General features: G+C 41.4%; 2 protein-coding genes across 2 annotated transcripts in view; one reads left to right on the forward strand and one right to left on the reverse strand.

Moving 5' to 3' along the window:
- The first annotated feature begins 1,105 nt into the window (after nt 1-1,105).
- Nucleotides 1,106-16,397, forward strand: DLD (dihydrolipoamide dehydrogenase). Its single transcript, XM_056339774.1, has 14 exons — nt 1,106-1,225; nt 2,187-2,262; nt 3,062-3,141; nt 6,166-6,234; nt 8,747-8,816; nt 9,145-9,245; nt 9,580-9,723; nt 9,877-9,978; nt 11,154-11,344; nt 12,589-12,759; nt 13,149-13,338; nt 13,732-13,869; nt 15,229-15,318; nt 15,427-16,397. The coding sequence occupies exons 1-14, from the start codon at nt 1,187-1,189 to the stop codon at nt 15,490-15,492; spliced, it is 1,527 nt and encodes a 508-aa protein (XP_056195749.1). The 5' UTR covers nt 1,106-1,186; the 3' UTR covers nt 15,493-16,397.
- A 1,915-nt stretch (nt 16,398-18,312) lies between these two features.
- Nucleotides 18,313-26,472, reverse strand: part of LAMB1 (laminin subunit beta 1) — a 44,198-nt gene continuing 36,038 nt past the window's right edge. The window contains exons 26-33 of the mRNA XM_056339768.1: nt 26,081-26,322; nt 23,815-24,018; nt 23,292-23,436; nt 22,314-22,521; nt 21,971-22,112; nt 20,989-21,165; nt 19,549-19,708; nt 18,313-18,756 (exon numbers count right to left, since the gene is read on the reverse strand). Coding sequence (XP_056195743.1) covers nt 18,620-18,756; nt 19,549-19,708; nt 20,989-21,165; nt 21,971-22,112; nt 22,314-22,521; nt 23,292-23,436; nt 23,815-24,018; nt 26,081-26,322 — 1,415 coding nt within the window. The 3' untranslated portion in view covers nt 18,313-18,619. The remainder of the gene's footprint in view (nt 18,757-19,548; nt 19,709-20,988; nt 21,166-21,970; nt 22,113-22,313; nt 22,522-23,291; nt 23,437-23,814; nt 24,019-26,080; nt 26,323-26,472) is intronic.

Below are 26,472 nucleotides of genomic sequence, written 5' to 3' on the forward strand. Positions count from 1 at the left end.
CCACTGAGTACAGCCTTTCATTTTGAACCCAGGTGCTGGCACCTTCATTAACTAACACACTTTCAACAGATCTGACTGTAGTTTATTAATGGGTGAATTGCTCTTCTTCCAGGTGGTTCTTCTAGATCATTATGTCTGCTCTAATCAGAAAGACTGTCATTTATGAGCATTATGCCTCCCTTCTAGGGGATTTCCAAAATTTGGGCTCAGTGATGTGCCTCCCTGTATGAAAAATAACCGAACACTGCCACCCGATGGAGATCTTGGTTTCAAGCAAGAAATTATTAAGTCTAGAAAACGCGAGAAACCTTTTTCACAGCAAATACTTTCACTTTCAGGCAAGACGGGTGATCAATATTATGAACTACATCGCACATTACTTACCTAAAGCTACACTGAGATATTTATAGCATCAATTGAACAGAACATTGCACATGTTCTAACCCAGTATAGAAGAAACGCGGCCTCGGCCACTGCTGTTCCCCCCCCCAGGCAACGAAGGATTTAGGTTTTCAAATATCTGATGGGCTGAAGTGCAAACAACAGCAGGCCAGGAGGCGTGCACCCCTTTTTTTCCTAGATAACAAATAATCTGGAAGAATATAAATAGCATTAAACTAAACAGCGTCAATTATAAATATGTCTCAAAATTCTGGTGCTGTTTTTCCCCCTCATTAAATAAGTTGAAAGCAACTATACCGAGACACCTGACATCCTTTCCAAACTGAAATATTTTATATTTTCGGATATTTAAAATTTGAATTTATGTGCGTTCCACTGCCATTTAGACGAACGGGGCTTCTTTGTGTAATACGAAATGCTTGTACTTCCTCCGTTTGTTCCCAAATTTTATTTTGATTCCTCAGGCGCGAGTCCGCGAGCCGCTCCGCTTGACCTGGCTGCCCGCCGCAGCGCCCTGCCGCATTAAGAGGCTCGTCTGCATAGCCCCGCCCCCTGCCCGCCCCCTGCCCGCCCCCTGCCCGCCCCCTGCCCGCCCCCTGCCCGCCCCCTGCCCGCCCCCTGCCCGCCCCCTGCCCGCCCCCTGCCCGCCCCCGCCGCTCCGCCCGCCGCTCCGCCCGCCGCTCCCCGCGCCGCTCCGCCCGCCGCTCCCCCGCCCACCGCGCCTGCGCCAGTCCGCGGAGTCCTTGGAGCGGCGGCTGAGGGGCGCGGGCCGGCGGTGGCGGACATGCAGCGCTGGGGGCGCGTTTCCTGCGCGCTCGCTCGGGTACGGCGCCGGCGGGGCACGGCGCTGCCGCGGGGCCGGCCGGCGGGCGGGGGGAGCCGCGCCGCGCTCGGGAGCCGGGGCCTGGGGCCTGGGCTCTCTTCGCGCCCCCCGCCCCTCGCCGGAGCGGCGTGAGGGCGGGCGGGGCCGGAGCCGGAGCCGGAGCAGGCGCCCTGGGGCGGGCGCGGCGGCTGGGCCGCGCTTGGCCGCTTCTCCGCTTTCCCTCCTGCGGCGGGACGGGGCGTCGCTCCTCGCATGGCGCGGCCTCTGCTCGGCTGAGGGGGCGAGGTGCCCGCCGTGTCGCCTGGCCCCGGGAGGGGCGGGCGCGGGGTCTCGCCCCGGGCGCTGGCCTTCCCGAGAGCGGGGCTGCGGGGCCGGGCCCGCGGGAGGCTGCGGCCGGCGGGGGCGGGAGCCTTCGGCCGGGAGCCTTCGTGGCGGTGGCAGCCGCCGGCTGCGGGCGCTCCCCGCCTGGTGCGCGGCGCTGCGGCCTCGGAAGTACGTTCGGGAGCGTCCTCTGCTCCGGGTACGGGGTGAGCGGCCCCCGAGACCCTGGTAGCAGCCGTGCTGTGCTCTCCCGTCACAGTTACAACATCGCAGCCTCCAGAAACAGCTCACAGGAGGTGCCTGGAGGGGTGGTTGTGGAACAACAGGACTTCACAGGCTCCTGTAGGTGTTGATTTATGTCATTAAGTAGTTTGAGAGCCCCGTATGAAGGGCTGGAAGTTTTCGTAGTGAGGCGCAGCCTTAGGCGAGGCTGATCTGAGAACTGTCGTGATCCTTGGAGACGGCAGAGCCACTTCCACCTCCTGCTCCAGGCCCTCTGTGCCTGCTCGTCATGTTGTTCCTGCTGTGGTTAGCTGGTGACTGCCCCTGTGTCCGTCTGTGTGTGTTGCCGAATGCTTATTTTTCTTCAAGGGTAGACTTTGACTTTTAAAACCAAGTGTTTTTTCCCCACTCTCTTTAGAGAAGCTGTTTTGATAGAATTCATCATGGCCTTCAGGGAGTTTGTGCGGTGTCACAAAGGTCGTATGCTGATCAAGGTAATTAATTGTGAAGAGTTTCTTTGGACAAAAAAACCCCAACATGTGCACACACCCACACACGCCTAAAACCCACAAGAACCAAAGCAGTGCTTCAAACTTAGAAATCGGTCTTCCTGGTGACAGTGGAATCCATGTCAGCATGGAGATTTAAATGAAAAATAGTGTCTTACTTGCCTTAATTGACAGCAAACTAAAGCTATAAATAGAAGTTGAACTTTATATAACATAAGAACAGTGATGGTAATTAATATTCCAAAGGAGGCTGTGGTTATGAGATATGAATTGGGTACAAAGTTCATAGGTTCCTGCTGCATTCATAATCAATAGAGGTTGCATAGATATCTATTTCAGCCATATTTTCTTCTTTGTAAACTGTAAGCATTTCTCTTCTGCACTGGACATCAATAGAAACTGTATCGGAAAAATGTTATAATAAACTATCCAAACATGTTGGGTTAAGTTCTTAAAGGATTTATAGTAAGAGGGATGGGACAGACAGAATTCAGTTTCTTCATTTCATTTTGCATTATTTTCCCTGTAAAATTTAAGACTGGCTGTTTTTGTTGCAGAGTGAATACCTCTGTACAACCTTTCCCTTTGTCCAGAAAGTTACTTTTAGATGTAAAGTGTAATTTACTTATCTAAACTTATATTAAGTTGCATCATTTTTATTAGCTATTCTGCTTTTCTTTAAAAAAAAAAAATCAAACCTGAATTATTTCAGAAATCATAAACTGGTATTCCTGCACAAAAATTTTAATTGCTGAAACAATAACTCAAATGTTCTCTGTTTCAGTTGATGCCGATGTCACAGTTATTGGCTCTGGTCCTGGAGGGTATGTTGCTGCTATCAAAGCAGCTCAGCTTGGATTTAAGGTAAAATGAGATCTCATTCAGCAGAATATTCATCCAGATGAACTTGAAGGGTGTTAGTGTGATACTGAAAAACTGAAATTCTGTCACATCTTGGGCCACCAGATGCTGTTGACACGTTGGTAATCTTTCTTTACCTTGCTTACCCAGATTATACAGAAGTTGGAATGGATATGTGAAGGCCTTACTGTCTATAGCTGTACTACTGGCAAAGCTGCTCAGGACAGCTTGCTTTAGATTGGAAGTAATGATTGAGGTGGGCTTACACTCTTGTGGAAGCGAAGGTAGGAAAAGAATGCTAGGAAGGACTTTTTCTCCCAGCAAAGGGAAGCAGGGGGGAGGGCAGGGAAAGTTACAGTGACAAAAAGGCCACTGAAAAATTGTCCTGAAGAACAGACTGAGGGAACTTAAAAAGAGGAAAAACCCAATATTCAACTGATGTGCTTTTTGAATGTGGGTAGAGGAATTCCATTGTTATGTGAGAATTATAGAGGTGAAAATATGTCTGTAGAAATACTATAGTATCTAATTTACATTTGTTTATGTTGTTCTGTCCATTGGTCCATTGTCTTTGAATGCTGCTTGAAAGACATTACTTTTATTTGGTGTGTACTAATGATGTGTTGCTTAACAGTATTGGGAGAGTTACAGGTGCATAATGCATTTCAGATTTTCTCTGAACTTACGAAAATATGGATTGTGACTTCAGGATATTTTTTTACCTTCACTTCTTAATATGAGACCAACTTACTTTATTGGTACTGCATTATTCATTTGTTAATTTTTTCAAAATCTGAGAAGGAGGTGCTAGCAGTCTTGAGCATGGTCCTGCTGGCTGGTATGTTCCAATGCTTCTGAATTATGACAGCTGGACTTCATGGCAAAAGTGAGTCGATTAGACCACCTGGTAAGGACAGGAGCTCCTGTTGATGAATGGAGTTCCAATGAAGTGCTGAAATGGGTGCTCAGATAGTGTGTAATCTTCACCCTTGGGTATTTCCAGAACTTGACTGTACAAAGCCCTGAGCCACCTGATACATCTTTGATGTTGACAGTGTTTGGAGCGGGAGGTTGACGAGATGGCCTCCAGAGGAGGTCCTTTCAGCCTAAACTTTTCTGTAGTTCTGAGTGTTGTCCATCATTAGTCATTACTCCCCCAACTGGGGATGTCTCTTTGGGTATCTTTCAGCCTTCTAATGTGTAACTGTACCAAAACACAAATCCTTGAGATCAGATTAAGAAGTTTTAAGTCTACTTGTGGCCTAGTACAGATAATTTGAGTTGTCTTTATCCATGCTTGTGAATTATTTTTTTGTCTTAATAAATACTCTTGCTTTTAGATGTACGTTGTTACTGAGCTTTATACCTGAGAGAAAATGTGCTCAGTGCTACAGGTTTTATTTGAGACTGAGGCCTTCTGCCTCATACGTTCATGTTTGTTTATTCTAAAGCTATTTTTTGTGGCTGTATCCCTGCTTTTCTTGAAACAATGTTTTCCCCAGGTCCTTCCTACCTGTGGTTGACAATAGGATACCATATACAAGGAGGTTAAAAAGTGCTCTGGGCCTGGGAATTTCTGTTTTAAATCATAGTAAGAAATAATTTTGTTATACTGCTTCACAGCTAATCAGGAGTGGGCAGAATACATGGACGTGCTTGCATCCGTCACCTGTAGCACTGGATAAACATGAAGCACGTTTATTCTGCCCTTAAGGAATGTAAGGAGATGTTTTTGTAAGACTGGCAAAAAGTTGGATTCTATAGTTATACCATCGATGGAAGAACCCGAGTGGGCTCTGCTGGATTACTGAACATTAACCTTCAATTTTAGTGCTGCATCTGCTAGCACAAGTGTTAAGTCCTTGTATCACCATCACAGCATCCCATGTTATTGCCAACAATGTTCTCTGGGCATTGGCTTTTCAAAAGCTTTGCTTGGCCTTGTTGGTGAAGTTGATGTAAAGTGGACGAGGCAGAACCTCCTTATCAGGTAAAGGTAGGAGCAGTCTGGTGCTGATTGATCCATAGCGCAGCTTTTAAAGCCCTTGGATCATTTTTCATGCATTCATGTGCTTAAAACAGGGGAAAGGATAGATAGGGGATCAGCGTGTCTCAGTGTGTTTCTGTCATTTGATATGGTGAGTTCTGCTCTTCATGTTACCAGCACCTCTACTTTAGCATAAAAGCAACAATTTAAAGAAACGATGAGAGGTTTTCACCTGGGTAGTCACTTGTCAGCAGATTGGAGCTCTTGGAGTATAAACCAAGGAACTATTATTTTGAACATGTGTGTACCTTGCAAAGAAGGAAATACCAATTATTTTGCTTCTATTAAAAAAAGTTTACGATACTTTCTTCCTCCTAAAGTGATCTAATTTTACTTGAAGTTTTGTCCGTTGCTTTTTTCCTTTGCACACTTTGTTGGCAACTTAATGAGATGAAATATTTTCAATATGTGTTGGTATTGACCTTATCTTTGCTTGAGTTTGCTTTACTTGATTTTTATTTTTTCTTTCTTTATAGGTATTGGCACAACTTTATAGCCATGTGTCTCACAGGATAACCTGTTTAGAGAGGGAATGTTTGTGGTTTGGGTGTTCTGTTTGATTTTATTTAAAGAAAAAAGTACTTTGTACAGTTGTAACCTGTGGTGGTTCATTTATCTGTTGTTCACTTGTGATTACTTGGTTTTAGCAATCTTGCATGATTTACATTTTTTGCTTTTTGCAGGGGGTTGTTTTTTTAATTGTAAGGGAAACTTCTTTCACAGAACTGAGTGTTGTATTTAATTGAGGCAGCTTGGTGGATTTTTGAAGTAGAACAACAGGACTTAAACTTTTATGAAAGTATAAACGGTGCAGTGGGGAACGTGGTGCTCTTCTGGTAGAGGATTTTGTGGCAGAGGGCCATTTTGTGTTTGAGGGCAAATGTGAGCCACAGAATAAATGTAGGAATGAAATGGAGACACATTAATGCATAGTATTGCTAAAAAATTCTCCACCCACCCCCCCCCTTCTTTTTCCTCAGACTGTCTGTGTAGAAAAAAATGAAACATTAGGTGGAACCTGTTTGAATGTTGGATGTATTCCATCCAAGGTAAGTGTATACAGTTTGTCATAACTCCATTAAAAACAGCAGATGTTATATGCCTCACTTGGAAGAACATTAAGAAGGAGTTTCTCAAGATTGACATACTTCAAAAATTGAAATTGTAATCCAAATGAGCTGAAGATACAAATAGATAGAAGTAACACAGAGTTAGAATTTTATTTGCACAGTAGAAAGGTTTCATTTGCAAACTGTTTTGTGGGCTTTCCTAGATGAGAGGCAGAGGATGAAAACCAGAGGAACATACAGATGTATCTTACCACTTTGAGTTGTTGAATTTGTGTTGTAACCAGTAATGACTACTGTTTCAGGTGGCCATATCTCTTACAGTCTACCTTGACTATTTTAGGTGGCTGTACCTCTTGTGCTGTTGATCGCCTCATATACGTTTGTTCAAAATAAGCATGTAGTTTTGGACAGGATGATGTCCCTACGTCAAAGGAATGCTGAACTGTGTCACTAGCGGTAGGGAAAGTAAATCTAAATTAGAGGGAGAAAGGCACCCCTGAAAAATCACAAACTCTGGTTTTGGTTGGATGCAGCATGCTCTAAAGAGAGCTGTGTGTCTCCATTGACTGTAGAAAGAGCCTAGCTGAGTAGCTCTTTAAATATTTGTCTAAGCTAAATTAGTATTCTCACCAGCTGCATAGGATGACTTGGAGGTGCTTGTGTGGAGTAGTGCAGGTGGGGAGAGTACAAGGCATGTACTCTGAAAGAAGGGAGAACTAAGAAGAAATTCAGAACCTAGTATTTGATGTTGTCAATCCAGTTTTAAGTCATTTCAGAATGAGGACCTTGTAAGAACAGTGCTATTGCTAGATGAGAGAGATCTGCCTCGTGTAGCACCCAGCAGGTGAAGGAAGACACTGGTAGTGCCAGGTTTGTAATGGCTATAGTAACAGACAGAAGATTCTTACCAAGATCCCTCTTAACTGTATTGCTGTTTCTAATCTGTTTGCTGAGAGAGGTTCCTGTAGCATGGTATGAAAAAATACAGTCTAAATACAAAGGTTTTCAAATGATATATTAATTTTCCTAAACATTTTAGTAATAGTTCTAATGAAGTTCAGAATATCTTAATATATATAGAGGCAAGACTCAAAAATGAGGTGTCAGCCAACACGGTGTTTCTGTGAAAGTTGGGAACTCTGCTGGCATCTATTTACTATCTTTTGTCTTTTTTTTTTTTTTTTTTATCCTGTGAAGTTCTTATGAAAATGCTTCTGAACCCATGGCTAAACTTGGACGCTATCTATAATCTTCTGAATGGCAATAAACTTCTGAAGAAGCGGATACGTAGGCTGCATACACTGAAGAATAACAAATTATTCAAATATTCCTTTCCAAAAAGCCACTCAAAATAATACATTGGGCATGGAATTTTTTTCCTTTTAATTGCTGAAGTCTGAAGTGGTGGCTGTGTAATTAATGTTGGTTGTTACAGATTTGGGATTGTGACAGTTATGTGAAATGAGCAAATTAATTTTAAAGAGAGTGAGTTGATAAGACTTATAAAAATGGAATTATCTTATTCTGATAGTATTAGTTTTACTCAAATGTGTATATAAGGCAAGTATTTCAAAATGTACTTTGAATCATTTATTATGGCTGCTTTAGGCTTCAGTCTGCACAGACCTCCACTGTTGTCTTTCTTGTAAAGATACTGATAATTTCATGTCTGGGATAGCTATAGTAAAAGACATAATTTTTCTTACTAAGGTCCCTCCCTAATTATATTGCTATTTCTAATCAAAATACAGGTTTAGAGGTTTTGCATTTCAAGCTGCTGATTCATAGACATCCTTATGAAAACTACTGTAATTTTATCTTTGAATTCTGAATGTCAGTGACCTGAGGTAGCTCTAAGCCATCTAGTTTCAATTCAACTAGCTATGCAGCCGCACAACTCAACTACAAAATTTTAACTCACATTATGTCTACACAGGCTAAAATCTTAACAGGGATTTCAGTATAGATTTTCCTCATCCAGTTTTTCTGTTAACAAGTAATCTCTTGTCTGAGGTAACAAGGAAATTCTCCTGTGAGTCAGTCAGAATCTATGTAGTAAGATGTACTAGTCTTTATCTGCAAGGTAAAATTTAGTCTTGCAGAGATGCAGAGAGCTGGGCTTGATGATCCTTACAGGTTCCTTCCAGCTTGAGATACTCTGTGATTCTATCTTTATTTCTCTACTTAAAGTCTGTTCCTATTCTTTTTTAAAATCCCCATGGAGTCATTTCCAATTTCTGTGGTGACATGAGCAAAAAGGATAGGTGTGGATTTAATGTTTTCTATTTTTCTGTTAAATATTTAACTTTATAAAACACTTCAGTAAGAGCTACTGTGTAAAAATTCTGTGTTTGAAATATACCTTTTAAAATATGTAGATGTTAGACTTTTTTGATATTGAGAATGTTTTGCAAATAACATCAGGTGGGTTTTTTCCCCTCAGAATAATCATGAACGTATGTCACAAGTCACTTTTCTGTGTGTATTTTAGGCTTTGCTGAACAACTCGCATCTATATCACTTGGCCCACGGGAAAGACTTTGCTAACAGAGGAATCGAAAGTGAGTGTGAAGAGCAGCTGGTCAGTGACTGTTAACATAAATGGTTCCCACCAACAAGTAAACTTAGTAATTCAAATCTTAATTAATATTCTTTATCTGTCAGTTGGAGTGTTAGGGCCGTGTGTCTGCTCCTTAAATCCTGAATTAGGGATAGACAAGTTATATCTGAAAAGTGTAATGCTGCTCTTTAATATAGCAGTTGTTGAATGTAACCTTTAGTATTTAGTAGGGCCATTCAACACATCTTACTGTGTCAGAGCTGTTAGTTGTGTTTAGGTTTTAAATAAAAGCACTGCAGTGCTTGACAGAATTTCTTTTTTAACCTTAGTTACAGGAATCCGTTTGAATCTAGAGAAGATGATGGAACAGAAGAGTGGTGCAGTGAAGGCCTTAACAGGTGGAATTGCTCATTTATTTAAACAAAACAAGGTTAGTTTGGATTGTACTGAGGTATATCCATGATTTTTTCTGAATTGAATTTCTTGCTTTTTCCCTGTTTGTGTTCTTGCCACATAAATTAATTCAAGTGACTGACTCAGCAAGGGCAGAATTTGAATGTGTCTCTTCTAGGCGATTTTTAAATGAACAGTTCCTTCATTCTTAATCTACTTAAAAGAATGGTATACAATTATTCTGTGATTTGTACCAGATGGTGATGAAAATATACATGTTAGCAGCTTCTGTAAAGCTTAGTGAGATTAAATGCAGCATAATTTATATAAAGTAATTTTAATCTGAATTCATTGTGTTCTGATTACTAAAGGTTGTACATGTATCTGGGTTTGGAAAAATAACAGGGAAAAACCAAGTCACTGCAACCAAAGAAGATGGCAGCACGCAAGTTATCAATACAAAGAACATACTCATAGCCACAGGCTCAGAAGTTGCTCCCTTCCCAGGAATTACTGTACGTATTTGAAGTCTTAATGGTACTTTTTCTCAATGTGTTATTAAGACGTTAAAACATGTGGATATAATATTGCATTTCACCTTCTGTGTGTTTATATATAGTGTATAAAAGAGATTGTAAGTCTCCCTTTGTGGATTTCTTTGTCATTAGATTGATGAAGATAATATTGTGTCATCCACTGGTGCGCTGTCGCTGAAAAAAGTTCCTGAAAAGATGGTTGTCATTGGTGCAGGAGTCATTGGTGTAGAACTGGTGAGAGGATATTTAAGCCACTTGGTCTTCCATTTATAGAGGAAATGAGTGTTACATTTGACGATGTTGCTGTGATTTAACAGATGTTTTGAGCAAGTTGTAATATAACTATGCAGACAGCCTGGTAGCTCCCTTCCCTACCCAAAAAGCTGAGGTAAGCGTTTGTAGGATCAATACTCCTGCAGCTGGTTACCTAAGCAGAGAAATGAGAGGGAAACATACAGGGTCTCACATACAGTATGTTTTTGGTTTGGTTTGGTTTGGGGTGGTTTTTTTTGGGGGGGCGGCGTGTGGGGATTAACTTTCTCTGAGGTTTGTACCTGCTCTATGTGTAGGTGAGAGAACTTTTGTTAAGGGAAGTTGATTTTAAACCAGGACACAATCTTGTATGTAGCAGTTAATCCCAAGAAATTTTTGTGGTATGATTGTACACATTCTGTCTAACAACCAAAGGAGTGGAGACTTTGTAGTTCATCTGAGTCTGAGTCCTTTTGCCTCATACCTACGTGGTTAAAAAAATGTGTATTTGCTGGTTTTGCAACTGTGTGAAAATTTGCACATCTGCATAGCAGTTGCTTAGCCTGCTCACCATTAAGCAGGGAAAGAGTATGTAAAGTCAAATACTGTGATAGTATTATGATAGATTAGGTAATGTGGGTAACTGCAAGTAAATAGGATCTGTATGGGTTTTGTTGGTGAAACTGATGATAGTGGTTGTGGTTACAAATACATACAGAGGCAGCAGTGGTTCCATTTTATTGCATAAGGTTTCCTTACTGTAGTTTTGTTTTGATTTAACTTGTAGTGGTATTAGAACACCACAAGCAATTTACTTTGGGTTTTCTGTGCTACATTTGGGTTCTTTGATTTTGAACTTTTCTATACTTACAAAACAAAATAATTGAGTATAAATTAGGTATGTATTTAAAAGCTTAATTCCATGAATTCAATCATTGAAGTTTTGGGTATGTAAGCAAGCAGTGATCAATCTATTTTTGGGCAAAGGCTAGGGAAAGTTGGACTTGTCATGTTCTGCACTGTAGCATTTGTAAAAACTGACCAGTTCGCTGTTGTGTTGTCCTGCTTTTGCAAAGTTTACAGTCTCTGGTAAATACTAAAGAAATCTGAAGTTTGCTTTTCAAAAACTATATTTATGTATTTTGTTGTGACTGCAGGGTTCGGTTTGGCAGCGCCTTGGTGCAGATGTGACAGCTGTTGAGTTCATGGGGCATGTTGGTGGAATGGGAATTGACATGGAGATCTCTAAAAACTTCCAGCGTATTCTTCAGAAACAGGGACTTAAGTTTAAACTGAACACCAAAGTTACTGGTGCTACCAAGAAACCAGATGGAACAATTGATGTAGCGTAAGTGTTCAACATAAAGCTAAAGGAATATATATTCTTCCTCCTAATCCCATCAAACCTATTAAAAAATACAATCTGTTACTATGTTTTAAACAGGAGAAGATGGATTTAGGATGAAACTTAATTCTTTAGTGAAATGTAATGTTAGTAACTTACAGAGCTCATAAATTTGGCTTTGCTTATACAGGAGGGTTCCATTGACTTGAGTTGAAAGCATGCTAGTATAAAACTGGTGTTACAGTGAGATCAGTAATAAAACCAGAACTCTTAATTCTTTTCATGGAAAATCTTTGCTTCTGGTATAATTAACACAAATATCATGATTGTTCATACAGTCATTTTTAAGCCATTAATTCTTGGCTGCTTCCTGGGGGTCATTTTGTCCATACCTCCTCTTGTCTCAAAATAAGCATGGCAGAGATTTTACTGCTTTTGCGTAGAGGTAAATGAAGCTACCCCAGAGTGTCTTTTAATGGCCGTGCTCAAGGCCTTTGAAGACTTCCAGATGAACAGCTAATGTGGAAACATATAAAACAAGTTTGCTTTGTGAAAACCCATACATATACACTACTTCTGTTCTTTTTCTTGTTAACGTATTCTCTGTGCAGAAACTGTAGTTTGAGTTTTAAGAAAATGCTTAATGTTACTTAACAAAAGCAAGTTTAAATGTGTTTTCACTGAAATCTTAATATGGTGATTTGTATTTGGTCTGTTTCTACATTTAGAGTTTTATTTTTGTTGAAACACACTTCCTACTTACCCTTGCTTACCATGCTTTGGTCCTCGTGCTCTCAGAGCCCATGAACTTGTTCTGGGTGTGCAATTAAACACAGACACAGTTGAGGGATGCACCTGATGCAGGGCAGCTCCTAACAGGTGTTTGGCCAGAAGAAAGCTTGCTCAGAATGCATGGCCCTGCCCCACTCCAGAATATATATAGTTTGGATGTTGAGTACTCAGCATCAATTAGTTTGCTGTACAGATTTTATCCTATCAGGTCATGCTACTTGCTAGTGGGTATATACCCTGAGTTTCTCCATCTAGTAGTAAAAAGTTACCGTCCTTTCCTCCCTTCTCCACTCCTCAACTCTTGCAAGGAAGAAGTGTGGGGCAGGCTGAATGCAAGTGTTTTGGATGACAGATCCAGCCAGTAGGTCACCGTCTGGATCATACCAGTTACTAATCAGAGAAATACAATGCGGAAAGTTTACAGCTGAGCATTTTTGCTACTCATTTTTTTGTAGTGTTGAAGCTGCAGCTGGTGGCAAGGCAGAAGTAATAACTTGTGATGTGCTCCTGGTTTGCATCGGTAGACGTCCTTTTACAAAAAATCTAGGTCTTGAGGACATTGGAATTGAACTTGATAAGAGGGGGAGAATTCCAGTCAATAACAGATTCCAAACCAAAATTCCAAAGTAAGTAAGACTAAATATTTTTTACCTTTTTTTAAAGTGAAGTCTTATTTTTAAGAGTTTAGCCAACTAAAGCACTTTTTCTGCTTTTAATTGCAGAATATAACTTCCTTTTCTGAAAGGAAAACTCGAGATTTCTGTTTATTTCGGGAACTAAAGATTTTTAGTCAACCTTTTAAGTGTTGTAATTTAAAAGTCACTAGTACTTCTTGAAGTGTGGTCATTCTGTGGAAACTGCTCTTTTAGACTTCATATTTCTTTTGAAATTTGGTATTTTAATCTGTTTTGATTAGTTTTCAGTAATATGTTTCAAACTGACTATTATATAAGGTAGCCTAGGTGTGCTAGGATGTTTTTAAACAGTGTCTCATTCTGTTTCATTGGTCTGATAGCATCTATGCTATTGGTGATGTAGTTGCTGGACCTATGCTGGCCCACAAAGCCGAGGATGAAGGCATTCTTTGCGTAGAAGGGATGGCTGGGGGAGCAGTTCACATTGACTATAACTGCGTACCCTCTGTGATATACACTCACCCTGAAGTGGCCTGGGTTGGCAAATCAGAAGAACAGCTGAAAGAAGAGGTACTGTTTGTTTTCTTCTTGGACAAAACTGCCTTGTTTTCCCACCCTGGCTGTGGTTTCATTGTCTAGTAGTTTACCTAGCTACTTTTTCCAGGAGAATTTCTGCATCTGAATTTATTGCTTAGGGTGTATGATTGAATGATTTCTCCTGCACTTCACTCTCCCAAGGATCACAGTTCTCTTTAATGACTTCTATTCTGTGAAGTTAATACTGTTCATTTACTAATTAATCTTTTTAATAACCCCTTATAGCTCTTTTGGTGGTTGATACATGCATTGCTTTGTGTGTCTTATGTGCCTCTTATTTTCGTATTGCTTCTGTTCTCGTACTTGTCTGTATGGTTGCATTGTTCTTGTTGGTCATTAACTCAACAACCTGTATCGGTTTTGTAGGGTGTAGAATACAAAGTTGGGAAATTCCCATTTGCTGCGAACAGCAGAGCGAAGACAAATGCTGACACAGATGGTATGGTGAAGATACTTAGTCAAAAATCGACAGACAGGATGTTGGGTGCTCACATTTTAGGCGCAGTAAGTATTGTAAATTGTGCTGCTGTCTTGGTCTTTTTTATTTCGTGTTGCACAGTTGCAAAGTAGTTGTCAAGTTAAAACTGGTGCTTGTAAAAAGAAGGAATATTTGAGTCTACCATAGTTATTTTTATTTACTGTTCTTTTCTGCAGCCCTGTAGTCCTCCCCACTTCTCTGTTACTTCAGTGTTGACCCAGCATTATTTTTTTTCCCCTAGAATTGCTATGGTTAATTGGTTTCTCTGACCAGTAGTGTTTTGGTTGGATAATTTTATTTATTTTTTTTTTTACTACTGTGGAATACTCAAGAGAACAGCAGAAACTGTTGACTCAAGTTCTGGAAGTTGAGGGAGCTGAACAGACTGTTGCTTTTTCATTGGTGGTTCCCCCCTCCCCCTGAACTTCAGACTTCAGCAAAGCTGGTAACCTTATGCTGCAGTCACCAAATCTGGGGTCAGTAATTTAGATTAAAAATCCTTTTTAAAAATGAGAAATCAGAAAATTCTATTTGGGAAAGTATAACTCTTTGTTGTCCCACACATTCCAAAGTTAGACCCTAATCTCTTTTTCTTAGCTTTAAATATTTTTTTTTTCCCCTAAAGATGCATGCAGAAACATTTCCATACATCTTTGTGCATAGCTTTCTTTAACAGAAACACTAGAACTGCTCTGTTTTCCTGGAAAGGAAATTGTATTCCTATGGATGGATATACTGTTTCTGAATCCAATTATCGTAATTGCCGATAAGAGTACATAAGACACTCTGCTAGTTATTTTCTTTTACAACGCAAGTCATTTAAAAATCAGCGTGCCTTAAAGGAAGCACAACTTAGGTTTATCAGTGTGAGGCAGACTAATTTTCTTCATTGGGAAAAAGGGGGGAAATCTTACGTGATTGTGGATCTGAATGCTAAAAATGTTAACGGGAGATTTCACTAGTTTTAACTCCTCAGAGAAGTGTTCCCTGAGTAAATACACAAAAATACAACAAACAAAAATGAGGGTGCAGATGTAGTAACATGCTTTTGTTCATCTAGTTAACTATTTAAGTTCCCAGGAGGAAAGTTTTGGGGAGGTCTCAGCAGTGATAATAGACGCTGTAGCTTTGAGAATGTATTATCTGACCACTATCTTGTAGTGGAAAAATTTTGCACAATTCTCATTACTGAGAGAACAGACACTCTCATTAAGAATTATGTTTAGATTTGTGCTAGGCTTGAGCACGGTCACAGAACAGATCGAGTATTTATGACTTATATTAGAACACAGCTGAAGTGCTAGTTACAATACAACTTTTCTTTTTTAGCAGAAGAACAACTGCATAAAGATTTGTGCCAATTAAAAATACCATTAAAATTACAGGGTGCTGGTGAAATGGTTAATGAAGCTGCCCTTGCTATGGAATATGGAGCATCATGTGAAGATGTAGCCAGGGTTTGCCATGCCCATCCAGTAAGTTTGTTTTTTGAAATGGACTGTTGAACACCAGGGTTACACAGACATGCTGTCATTACATGGAACTATTAATAACCTGTACCTTTTTGTGTTTACTCTCTACAGACAGTGTCAGAAGCCTTCAGGGAAGCAAACCTAGCAGCATCTTTTGGCAAAGCTATCAACTTCTAAAATGAAGGAGCAGGTCTTTCTACATGTATAGTACATCTCTGAAAATGGACTGTGGGCCCTTATGGAAGGCTGAGTTTGAGGATTTTAGGGTGGAATTAAGTGAATCTCTTCATTTTAAACATCAGATATTTTAGGAAGTGGAGTCTGGAACAAGTGGAATTATCCAGTTTCTCTAAACCAAATACTTAAAATTACATGTTTATTTACATGATGAATATTGCAGAAAAACAGCCTGACAGAACTCTTCTCTCTTTCAAAACCAAACATTTTGCTGCTGCATGGTGTGCTGGTCAAAATGCTGAATGAGTGTCCAGCATACCTGGTGTTTTCGTATTTGAAGTAGTGATAGACTGCACCAGTCGAATGCTGACACTTCTGATGCCACTGTCACTTCCGCACAAAAACGTTTCCTTCTGGAAGAATTAACTTCAGTATTTAAATATTTCTTACATTCAAGTCCCATAACCGTTTTGACCTAGTAGTGTTAGGATGTTGGGAGAAGAGGGGCTCGTGTAGATTGATTAAAACTATATTGACTTTTTAAAGAGAAAACTACTCTGTGTGTGTGATTCTCCACATGTCATGTTTTCATATTGAAAACTCATCAAGGGAAAAATCGAGTGCTGATGGAGAAATGAAAGACTGAAGAGAAATTAGTCTTACTGCTACTTAATCTTTTTTTGGTTTTGAAGCTTCCATGTCCAACTCTCTTAAACTTGAAATGCTAAAACTGGGTAGTGAAGCAGCATTTGCTGTTAAGTAAGTGCTGATATGAGGGTTATTCTGCACCTTCCACACATAAGGGCTGCAGTGTCAGCTCTCCACACTTTCTTCTTGTTTCCTATTTTGTGCTCTCTTTCTGTCTCTTCTGTAGCAAGAGAGCTTAATAAATATTTAACATGCTGGAGGGTCTTCTTGGTTGGTTTTTTGCTGATCGGCCGTTACTCTACTCCTTTTACTGTCTAGGTTGTTGAATACATGAAGAAACTCACATAGAAATGGCATCTCTTTGGAAGATCCCTAACATGTATATGGAATGTGCCCAACTCCAGTAGCTCATTTTAAATTTTGTTTTGCAGAGTACTTTTTTTTTTTTTTTGTTAGACTCTTCTGCCTTGAAAACTTTAATATCTGCTGGTATTGTGCGTGCCCTTTTTCATTATGCCAGTGGAATGACAAATGTGCATTCAGAAAGTGACGCAAAAGCTAAAAAGCTACTTGGGTATATCCTTGTACTTCTCTTTAGAGCTTGTTATTCAAGTATTGATCCATTATCCATACTGAGCGATGGAAATACATATGTAAACATTACCATTTTGTTGATACCAGTTAATCGACAAATGTCAGTGATACTGTTCTTCATTTTGGTTTGTTTTTTTTAACTCCTGTTGTAAATGTAGATGGGGTTAAACGATGACAACTCATTAAGCTTACCACCAGGCTATGAGATAATCTGATTCATGGATACGCCAGGTTAAATGAATTAATGCGAATCTGCTTTCAGGTGTTTAGCAGGAAGTTGCCGAGGGGAAAGCAAAGGTAAGACAATAGTGAGGGAAGAAAAACTTTTCCAATAGATGTCAACATTTCAGAATCACTTCTACCCACTGCAGGTAAATGCTATTAAGTGTCTATCTTGCACTTTGCAAGTTCTTCCTAGAAGGTCTGCTCTTTGTATCCACACTGTCCACCTCCCTCAGTACTTATGGCAGGCTTAATGCAGTTCAGCCTTGAAGTTCACCGGTTACAAATTTGCTAAATAAAGTTCGGAAAGGCATGCAAACTTTAATCAAGAATACCACTAAAATTATACTGGAGATTATAGTTTCCCGGACACTTGAAAATAAAATCCCAAGGCCTCAAAATTATTACTGTATTGTTGCTTCTCTCACTGTCATTCTTGTTCTAGTTAGAAGTAGGATGAGCTACTGAGCCCCTGTCCATGAGCTGATGGCAGTTAAGTCTGAATGTTCTGAAGTTTGCAAACTGTTTTTAACAGTTGCTATCCTGGCAGTGAAACACTGTATGATGGTGGTATGGTAATGGTTCCTGTGATGGATTTTTTTCCTGTAGCATTTCTAACCTATGGAGCTTAGTTAATTATTTAAACAGGGTGCTTGTCAGTTTGCTTAGGTGGTGATGTATTCTGCCATAGTTGTCCTGACTGACTTTCAATCACGTTAGTGAAAGTTAGGTTAAGTGCTGATCGAAGTATATATGCAGCTACATTCCTCGGGTCAGGGTTAGCAGTGCATGTTGCAGTTTTGGATGCTAATTTGTGTCACTTAGCTGATGAATGTTGTAAATCGATTTGTGTAGTACTGTACAATTGTCTGAAGGTGCACTGTTCTACCAGTAACATTGAGCTTTAGTATGGTGAACTGGATGCTACTCTTGCACTTTGAAAAGAATCTTATTTGTGTTTTGTGAAGTCCAAGCTGTTCTTAGAAAGCTGCCTGTGTATGGCTCCTTAACTGATTCACATCAGATGCCCTGTCAATTTTTACAGTTCCTTTTCCAGAAAGCCTTGATCCTCCAAGCTTGGTTTATCACATAAATTTAGTGCTTGAAATGTAAACCACATCTGCTCCTTCAGTGCTGACCTCTGTTTCCACTTCACATATCAAGTGTTTCATAATTGGTGACATGAAACTAGTGTCAAGCCTAAATGGCCATCATGCAGAGGGTAAATAATCCTTTTTTTTGAGTACTGTGGTGTGAATGCTAGCTAACCACACAAGGATGTTACTTCATTCACTTGTAATTTTGTTTGGAGTGACAACGCTTTAGTTCATAGTAATGGGAGCCCTTATTTAGAGGTAATGTATTTGGAGCCAAGACTTTATTAGATCTCTAACCAGTTTAAAAACAAGACTTGCTAAAGGATTAATTGATGTGCTATTTCAGCTGCTGAAAATAGGAAGGAACTTCATGAGTCATACTAGGTACATACAGTGATACAAAAGTACTGTTTATTTCCAACATCAAAAAGTTACTTGTCTTTGGTTCTGTGACTTTAAAGTCAATATAAAACCTGTTCATTTTATCAGGTCTTAGCGTAATGCAAAAAAGAACTAGTATAATACTTGTAAAACCCATCCTGAACACAGGCATTTCCTGCTCCCATTTATAAGCAAGTGCTATAAACAGCAACCTTCTGGCTGATTGTCTGCAGGAGGGAGCGAACTGTCTCTTCCAGCTCTACCAACTGCTTAGCTTTGTCTTCCAGAACTTTTTGATTGTTTTCATATGTATTTTCCAAGTCTGTTGGCAAAGGAAGGGGAAAATCAATTTATTAGGGGTGTTTTAATGCAGTTAAATGTAAATAATCCATTATAATAATCATGGATAAACTACTATTAAAATTTATTTAGCAGAAGACAATCTGATTAGGAAAAAAAAAAGCAAAGGCTGGAATGGCACCTTTTTGATTCCTTAACACTGGGACGTAAAGCAACAAGGAAGTAATTTTCCATGAATGCAAATCCAGAAGTATACTTTGATTCACGTTGAAAATAACTGTCATTCTCTGCTTTATGGTGGCTTTTACAGAACAGTGAAATGTTTTGGCTTGTTACGGTTAAGACTATTCAGTGAGTCACTGTAACTGTGCGGGAGCAGCTAAGGGGAAGAATGAGTTCCTGGCCTGGCAAAACCAGAAGGAAAACCTAGCTCCCTTCCTGGTAGCTGTGGGCAGATTGCCCCCTCCTGTTTCAATCAACTTTGTCAATAGTGAAGGTTAAATTACTGTAAACTGGAACTGACATATCCTAATTACCTTTTGTTTTAATAGCTTTCCAGGGGGTGGGGGGGTGGAGTATTGTTTGAAGATGGTGGTCTTGCTTGAAAGAGTGAGTCCTCCTCCTCAGCATAATAGTTATGTTCTTTCCCTGTTCCTAAGCCTAATAGTTATGTTCTTTCCCTGGAGCGGTGATAGGTGCCATACCAGAACTCTGCATCTCACTTGTAAGTTTCAGGCTTTTTTATAGAAATCTTTGATTGGAAAGACCAGTAAGAATAAGGAAAGCCCGTCAGACCTCAGTAACGAAGAATTACCTTTGAGCAGCTGGAGTTTGTTGTTTGCTTGAGTCAACAGGGCTTTAGCTTCATCCTGCAACGTGCCAGCTCTCCTCCTAGCATCAGCCGACTCTTCTGTCTTCTTTGCAATGAGGTCTTCCACGGTTTTGTACTTGTCACTCAGCTCGGTATTGAGGACCTGTTTTTCCAGACCCAAGCACAAGATGGAGCTCACTCAAAAGACAATACCGGGGTTTGCATTTCCTCCCTCTGCCCTTAGTAATCCGGGTGTAAAGAGAGTCTACCTTAGCTCAGTTAACAAAAAGCAGAAACAGTGTTAGGGTATTTCCTACTTTTAATATTAAAAGACTTTAAGAGTTAGGGTGAAGACACATCAGTTCCCCTTTGTCAGATCTGTGGCTGTTTCATGGCTTTAATGCTGACACTTGGCAAGGATTTATGGGATTCAGTCACCCAATTCTGTAACTACCACGCCATAGCTCCTAGTACAGCTGGAAAGCTGCACGTGGTAAGGAACTGGCAGTGCTTCTGGCTGAGTGCTTGCAGCTGGGGAGGAATACCCTCGTTACCCTTTCAGTAATGAGAACAGCTGCCTAGTCTGTGTAGGTGAAGGTGCTGGAGAAGTCACGAGGGGTGGTTTCTCAGCTGTGCTTTTCCCTGTGAGGTTATGATGAAGTCATATGACCCAAATGAATTCAACCAATAAGTAAGTTAACAAGCTGCGGCAGTCCTGCAAGTCTCTTGTGTTTACTTGACAGCCACCTGCAATACTACTTAAGTGTTCAGAACTAATTGATTTGATGGTTAATACATCTCTCCCGGCAGAGGATGCCTCTCTGGAGACTGGTGGGTTAACTATAGACAAGAGACAGGAGCAATGAAACTTCCTTTGGTAGATCTGTCAATTGTTTAGTTAATGAGCATTCTTTTGCTATTACGAAGGTGTGTAGCAGACAGTGGGAGCAACAACATATGGTCACAGAGCAAGTTTGGGGTCTCTGATATTTAGAAATTACTTTGGTTTTATGTTGAGCTAAGAGTTTTTGTCACTTGATTCTATATATGCCAAATTCCAGGTTGTTTGTCTTGAACCCGTCATTGTCATGGAACCGTAAATGACAATGGGGAAAAACAATTACCAGTACTCCTGTGACAGACAGATTCATTTCTGTCCCTTAGCTTTACTATGAAAGGCTGACAGTGTGACAGCATGACTGGTTTCCTGCAGCTTATTTTAGAACCTGAAAACTTGCCAATACTTCTTCCTCTCTGTACCTGGTAGCAAAGTAAGTGAAAAGCAGCTGTCTTTGGTAAATGCATTAAATGCTTTTTTTGTTATTGTTCTCAGTACTTGACCAATAAATTAAATGGATGACAAATATCACCAATGTTCCTTTAGGCAAACCCAGGGTGAGAGTTTTGTTGGCTTTCTCTTAACCATTTTCCTGAGCTTCTCACCTTTTTAACTTCTTCAGCATTTTGTTTTGCAGTAATAATTTTTTCTTCTATATTGTCCACATTCTTTGAATTTGTAGCAGCCTTTTTCGTAAGGTCTTCAACACTCATCCCTAACTCAACCAAACGTGAGCTAGCATTCTTCAGTGTTTCTTCAGATGCTGCATTTTCAGATTCAATCTAACAGAAAGAAGTAGGAGAATTACACTTTCAAAAGACACAGAATGTAATAATACTAAACTTTCAGAATAAGCCCTGATCAACTAATTACAGCAGCAGGTCTCATGTAAAAAACAGTGATTTAGTTTTGCTACAACTGGCCAGTTGCTGTCAGGGTCCATATAGAGCTGCAAAAGCATTAAGGAACACTGTTAAAAAGTACTTGACTGTATTACACATGCAAGAGTTGCCTAATCCACAGGCAAAACTTCAGGCACGTGACTCCATCGTGTAATAATGGACTTGCGAAGCTGCTTATCTCTAAGCTGCCCAAGCCTCATGGGTATAGACAGCACTATGGTCCCACAAGGGCTTTGAGATAGAGTCTGAAAATAGATTATCTGACAAGACTACAGCAATTAGCACTTTCATTCAGCATTTCCTTGTTTTAGTCTCACGCTGCAGCGGTAGAGGACACTGATAGCATGGCTACACTAATGTGCTACCACTGTGGTTGACATGTATGACTTTCCAGGGATCCTGGCACACCTACTGTACTAGAGAGCCACAGCCCTGCTCATTTAACTTCAGTGGTACAGGATATGGGGTGAGAAAAGCTTGGGTTTTTTTAAGAGCAAATGGTCCCCCAGCATCTGTCACATTAACTCAAAAGTTGATGTGAAGGCAGGAATGGTTTAGATTCATATTAAGTGCAGTCTTTGATTTGCAGTACCCAAGAGCCTTCCCTAGACAGGCTTACGTCAGTACCTAAGTTATCAGACTGGTGCTGTTGCTGTATCTTAAGAAAGAGTTAGGAAGAACTCACTGAGGTCAGCAGGTCTTGAGTTCCTTTAATATCTTCATCAGCTTGTTTGATGGCTTTTTCAGCTGCATTTTGAGCTTTTTCAGCTTCTTCCAGTGCTGCTTTCACCATGTCTGCAGTGACTTTAATATCTGCTGCACCTTTGCTGTGGACCAAAACTATGTTAATGCTATTTAAAACGTTTTTACTTTGGAATTGGAAAAAGAACTAGTCATACACTGCAAAGGGCCATTTTTGCCCCCGAGTGAAGGAATGAGAATCTACATCAGGGAAAGTAAAACTCTGCATGTTCTGATACAACGAAATGAAAGTGTTGTTCAGGCTCTTGGTGAGTAGGGTTGCATACCTTGCTTTTTTAGCTTCCTCCAGCAGCATTTCTGCTCTGGCAATATCTCCAGCGCTCTGCTGCAGAATGACCTCAACATCAGAAAGGCTTTCTACACGTGCACGAATATCTTCTGTCAGGGCTTGCAGCTGCTGGGGAGTGCTTGGCATCTCCATGTTCAGCACTTCATTAGCCACTGCCTCGATGCTGTCCAGGTCAGCACTGTCTTCTAGTAGATGGACACAAATGACAAAGATGTGAGTAAAAGCCTCCCTCTGTCAAGTCTCAGTACTCAAATTCTTGTCCAGCTTCTCCTTTAAGAAAGAAAATAATGGGAAAACTCCCTCCCCCAGACTTACAGAAAATCTAAGTGTTAAAACTGCATCCTTAGGGTGAAACTCGCCTGTCAAGAGAGGCCCAGCAGGCACGTAGGCCCTGCTGGCACAGCTCTCTTGGAAGCCATATGAAGATCTTGGTGATTAGCTACACCATGCTGGGGAGGGGGGGTGGGGGATGGGGATGCGAGCCTGCAGGAAACTAAGCCAACAGCTGCACATAAATGTGTTTGTGCTAACAGTATACTCAGTCTTGTGCAAACAGGGAAGGAATGGGTTTGCCGTGCTGCCGCTTGCTAGTGAACTAGGCCCTCGTTTAACCTGTGCCTGCTTTCTTACTAAGAGATAAACCCACTTTCTGACTTTCCTCCACTTTCACAGTACTTTGTCTTTCCAGCCAGAACTTACGAACATGCTTGGCAACTACAGCAGTACAACAGCCTCAGCCGAAATGAACACAAGAACATGGCACAGTTTGCTCTCACTTTCCTATTGTCTTCATTTTCTCTTGTTTCCAGATTTCATCATACGCACTAAGTCTGGCTGAAAAGGGCAGGGGGGATGGACAACACAGCTATTGCATTTACCCTTTAGACGATGATTCAGAGATACAGATAGTTTTTCACAAACCCAGAGTTAAAATATTTAAATATAAGGTTTTTACGCATTAGGAAGTCTCTAATCTGTTTAATAAGATTTCTCAGATCTTCGTTGCTTCTGTCCACTTGTTCTTTTGTAGCATTGGTTTTGAGCAAAACTGCTTGTGCATTGTGTTTTGCTTCATCAGCTCTCTGTTTCGCCTCAGAAACCTAAAGAGAGGAAAATGGAGGGCTTGACTGCATATTCGCCTATGCTTCAAGGCCTGTTTTAAAAAAGAAACTATCGGTGGGAGTCAGAATGGTAATGAGAAATGCTTTTCCTCGTAAAACTCACAGAACACTTCTAAAAGCTGGCTGTGATCCACACCACCAATGCTAGTTCAAACAATTCGGGTTAATGTTTAGTTATCCATGAAGGTTCACTTTATCAAGCTCCCTTTCTGAGGATCTTTACAAGCATGATGAAGTTACGCAATTGAAAAGAAGTATTTTGAAGTAAGCCAGGCACATACTTTGTCAATTAGCGTCTAAACTTGTGTTACAACTCAAAGATTTTTTCAGTATCTAGCAATTGATTTGGCATATTACCATTCTGGAGAGCTGCTCAACTTCTGCTAAGGCGCTGAGGATGTCTCTGTCAAAATCCATGGCTTTCTGCCAGGCATTGTGAGCTACGGTCACCAGCCCATCGCAGCCAGGTCCTCCACACTTCTTCTTCCCTTCGTCTGTTCGACAGTTCAAACCACCACACTCTGACTCGGCACAAGAGGCTCCCGTGGGAGTGCCACATGTCTGCAGAGACATCAGACAAAGGAAACGGTCACAGCTTTATTTCCATTGCTGAGCTGCGAGGGGGGTGGAGTAGGACGCTGCTCGACCACAACAGAAACGCGATGTTTCTGCCCCTCGCAGTAGCATCCCAAGTACCCCAAGGGAAGGAAGCTGAAGTAGAGCTGCAAGCTGGAGGTGGGTTCTGCAGCAGGTCTGTACCAGCATGACTTCAGTCTTTCTTCTCTGTCCCCTGCACCTTCCTGTGTTTAACTTGGTTACAAATAGGCAGCTCCCTGCTGCTGAAGGAGCTAGAAGTCGAGGGAAGCCTTGCTGTGCCTTCATCGACTTTCTTCTTTCACTGGGAACTGCCTTTAAGCTTTAGTTTCAAGCTGGAAGCTGCTACCGTCTGTATGCCTTTTGTTTGCAGTCAGTCTTCTCTACTGTTGGAGACAAAACTGGCCATCCCTAGAAGCTATTTTATAAAGAAGAAAGTGTTTGGTGCAGAGTAGTGTCTTTTCCTTTACTCTAATGCCCTGGAAATGAAATAGAAGCTGAAATGCTCCAAGTTGAACAGGAATTTTTTTTTTAATCTCCTTTAAAAAGCTGTCCCGTTCCCTTCCACCAAATGTTTGCTCTGATTCCATCTTTTCAGAACACTTTCCAGTTTTTGAATTGTTATCAAGGATGTGTTCCATAGAAAACACATGTGGGAACACATATGTGTTTCCACAGAAACAACCCTGAACTTGTTTCAAGGTTGACATTTTTAGAAGAAAAAAAAAAGAAGCAAAACTATTGCAATCAGCAACATTGTGTTGAGAATTGTCCACTACTTGGGCAACTGTTTGGCAATGAAACCACACAGTTGTTTTAGCCAGAAGGAAAACTGGGAAATTCCCCATTCTTGTGAGATTCTTTTCCCTTCCTCCCCCTACCCTTTTGCCAAATGATAGTCACTCACTGACATACTTTGCAGCCGGGAAAACCTAGGGGCTGTGCCAAGTTAGCTGCAGCTGCCTCCTGTGAAGTGTAAATGAGTCCCTCTTACCTGTTTGGCATGCAACCCAGCAGCAGCTGGAAAGCAGAAACATTGGGTTGGTGGTTGTTTTTTTTTTTGGTGTCCCATGATTCCACCTCCAAGCAACTGGGTGTTTATGGCCTTGATAAACATCTAGCCAAGATTTTCAGTCCTCAAGAACAGTTAGGCAGGAATGTTGGGGAAGGGAAGCTAAACAAAAAGATGTCTCTCTCTTCCCTCCAGAGAAAAAAGGAGGGCTGGGGGAGTAGGGAGGGATGACAGTCAGTTGTAAAGGACAGGGGACAATCCTCTGACACAGGCCTGGCCTGCCCAGGAGAGTTAATGAGCAGTCCCCTGCAGCAGCCTTCATGCTGCCTTCATGCCGGCTTGTTCTGAATGCAGCTGGCCGACTTCAAAGTGAAACTAAGGGAACACCCAGCCTCTCCCAAGAAAAAGCCACCCTTGATCATATTTACAGATGAACAGGCAGCTTCAACAGAGAAAATGCCCTTTTGACTCCAGCTCCATGTAAGTTCGGCTTTGTCTCAAGCACGAGGACAGCAGCGTGATGCCAAGGAGGGCGGCCCGCTGGTGCGGGCAGAAGCGCTGCCTGGCTGGGCGCTGCCCAGGCGTAGCATGTGCCCTACAGAGCTGCAAAAAGGAAGAGAGGCACCTGGACAGAGCAAGCACGTGAACTGAGGACAGCCTTAACAGGATGGCGCTCCGTCCAGCAGACTCGCTACACTTCCCTGCATGTGGGAGCTCTGCCCACAGCAAAGGGTGTTGTGTTAGAGCAGGGGCCGTTTAAAAATGAGTGCTCTGTTGGGGCTGGGAGGGGTAGGAGGGAGACCAACATGCAGGGCTGGTGCTTGAAAGCCAACAGGTCTCGGAGCTCACTGATGAATACCCCCTGTCACCCAAGAAACATGGGTTTTTCACGAACAAACTGCATATCTCCTCACACTGTTGAGCCCTCAACAGTTCCTCCCCACCCAGTGCTTTGTCACAAACCCAACTTCATTTTTGCTACAGGTTTTATACCACCAGCGATTCTCAGCCGCGTACCTTCTCAGCTGCTTCGGAGAGATCCAGGCTCTGCAGCTTGCCTGCAAGTTCATCCAGGAGGCGTGACTGCTCCTCCTGCTTAGCCTTGAACTGGGCCTCCTTCTCATTGATTAAGTCTTCCACTTCCCGCCGGGTCCGTGCCGACAGCTCCACGGCGCTATCAGGGTGAACAGTGGAGGCATTGACCCGCTCCTCTGCCTCCAAGGACATCTGGAAATACTTAGTGATACTGTCCAAGGCTCCTGCAGAAATCAGATGGAGCTGCTCAAAAATCTATTGAGTAACCCAAAGTTATTTATGTTACGGAGGTTGGCAGATGACACATCGAGGTTAGTGATACGAGTATCAAGTTAAATGAAACGCTAGCCTTTGCAGCTGTATTCAGCACCATT

Source organism: Falco biarmicus, chromosome 5, assembly GCF_023638135.1.
Source record: "Falco biarmicus isolate bFalBia1 chromosome 5, bFalBia1.pri, whole genome shotgun sequence".
Lineage (NCBI taxonomy): Eukaryota > Metazoa > Chordata > Aves > Falconiformes > Falconidae > Falco > Falco biarmicus.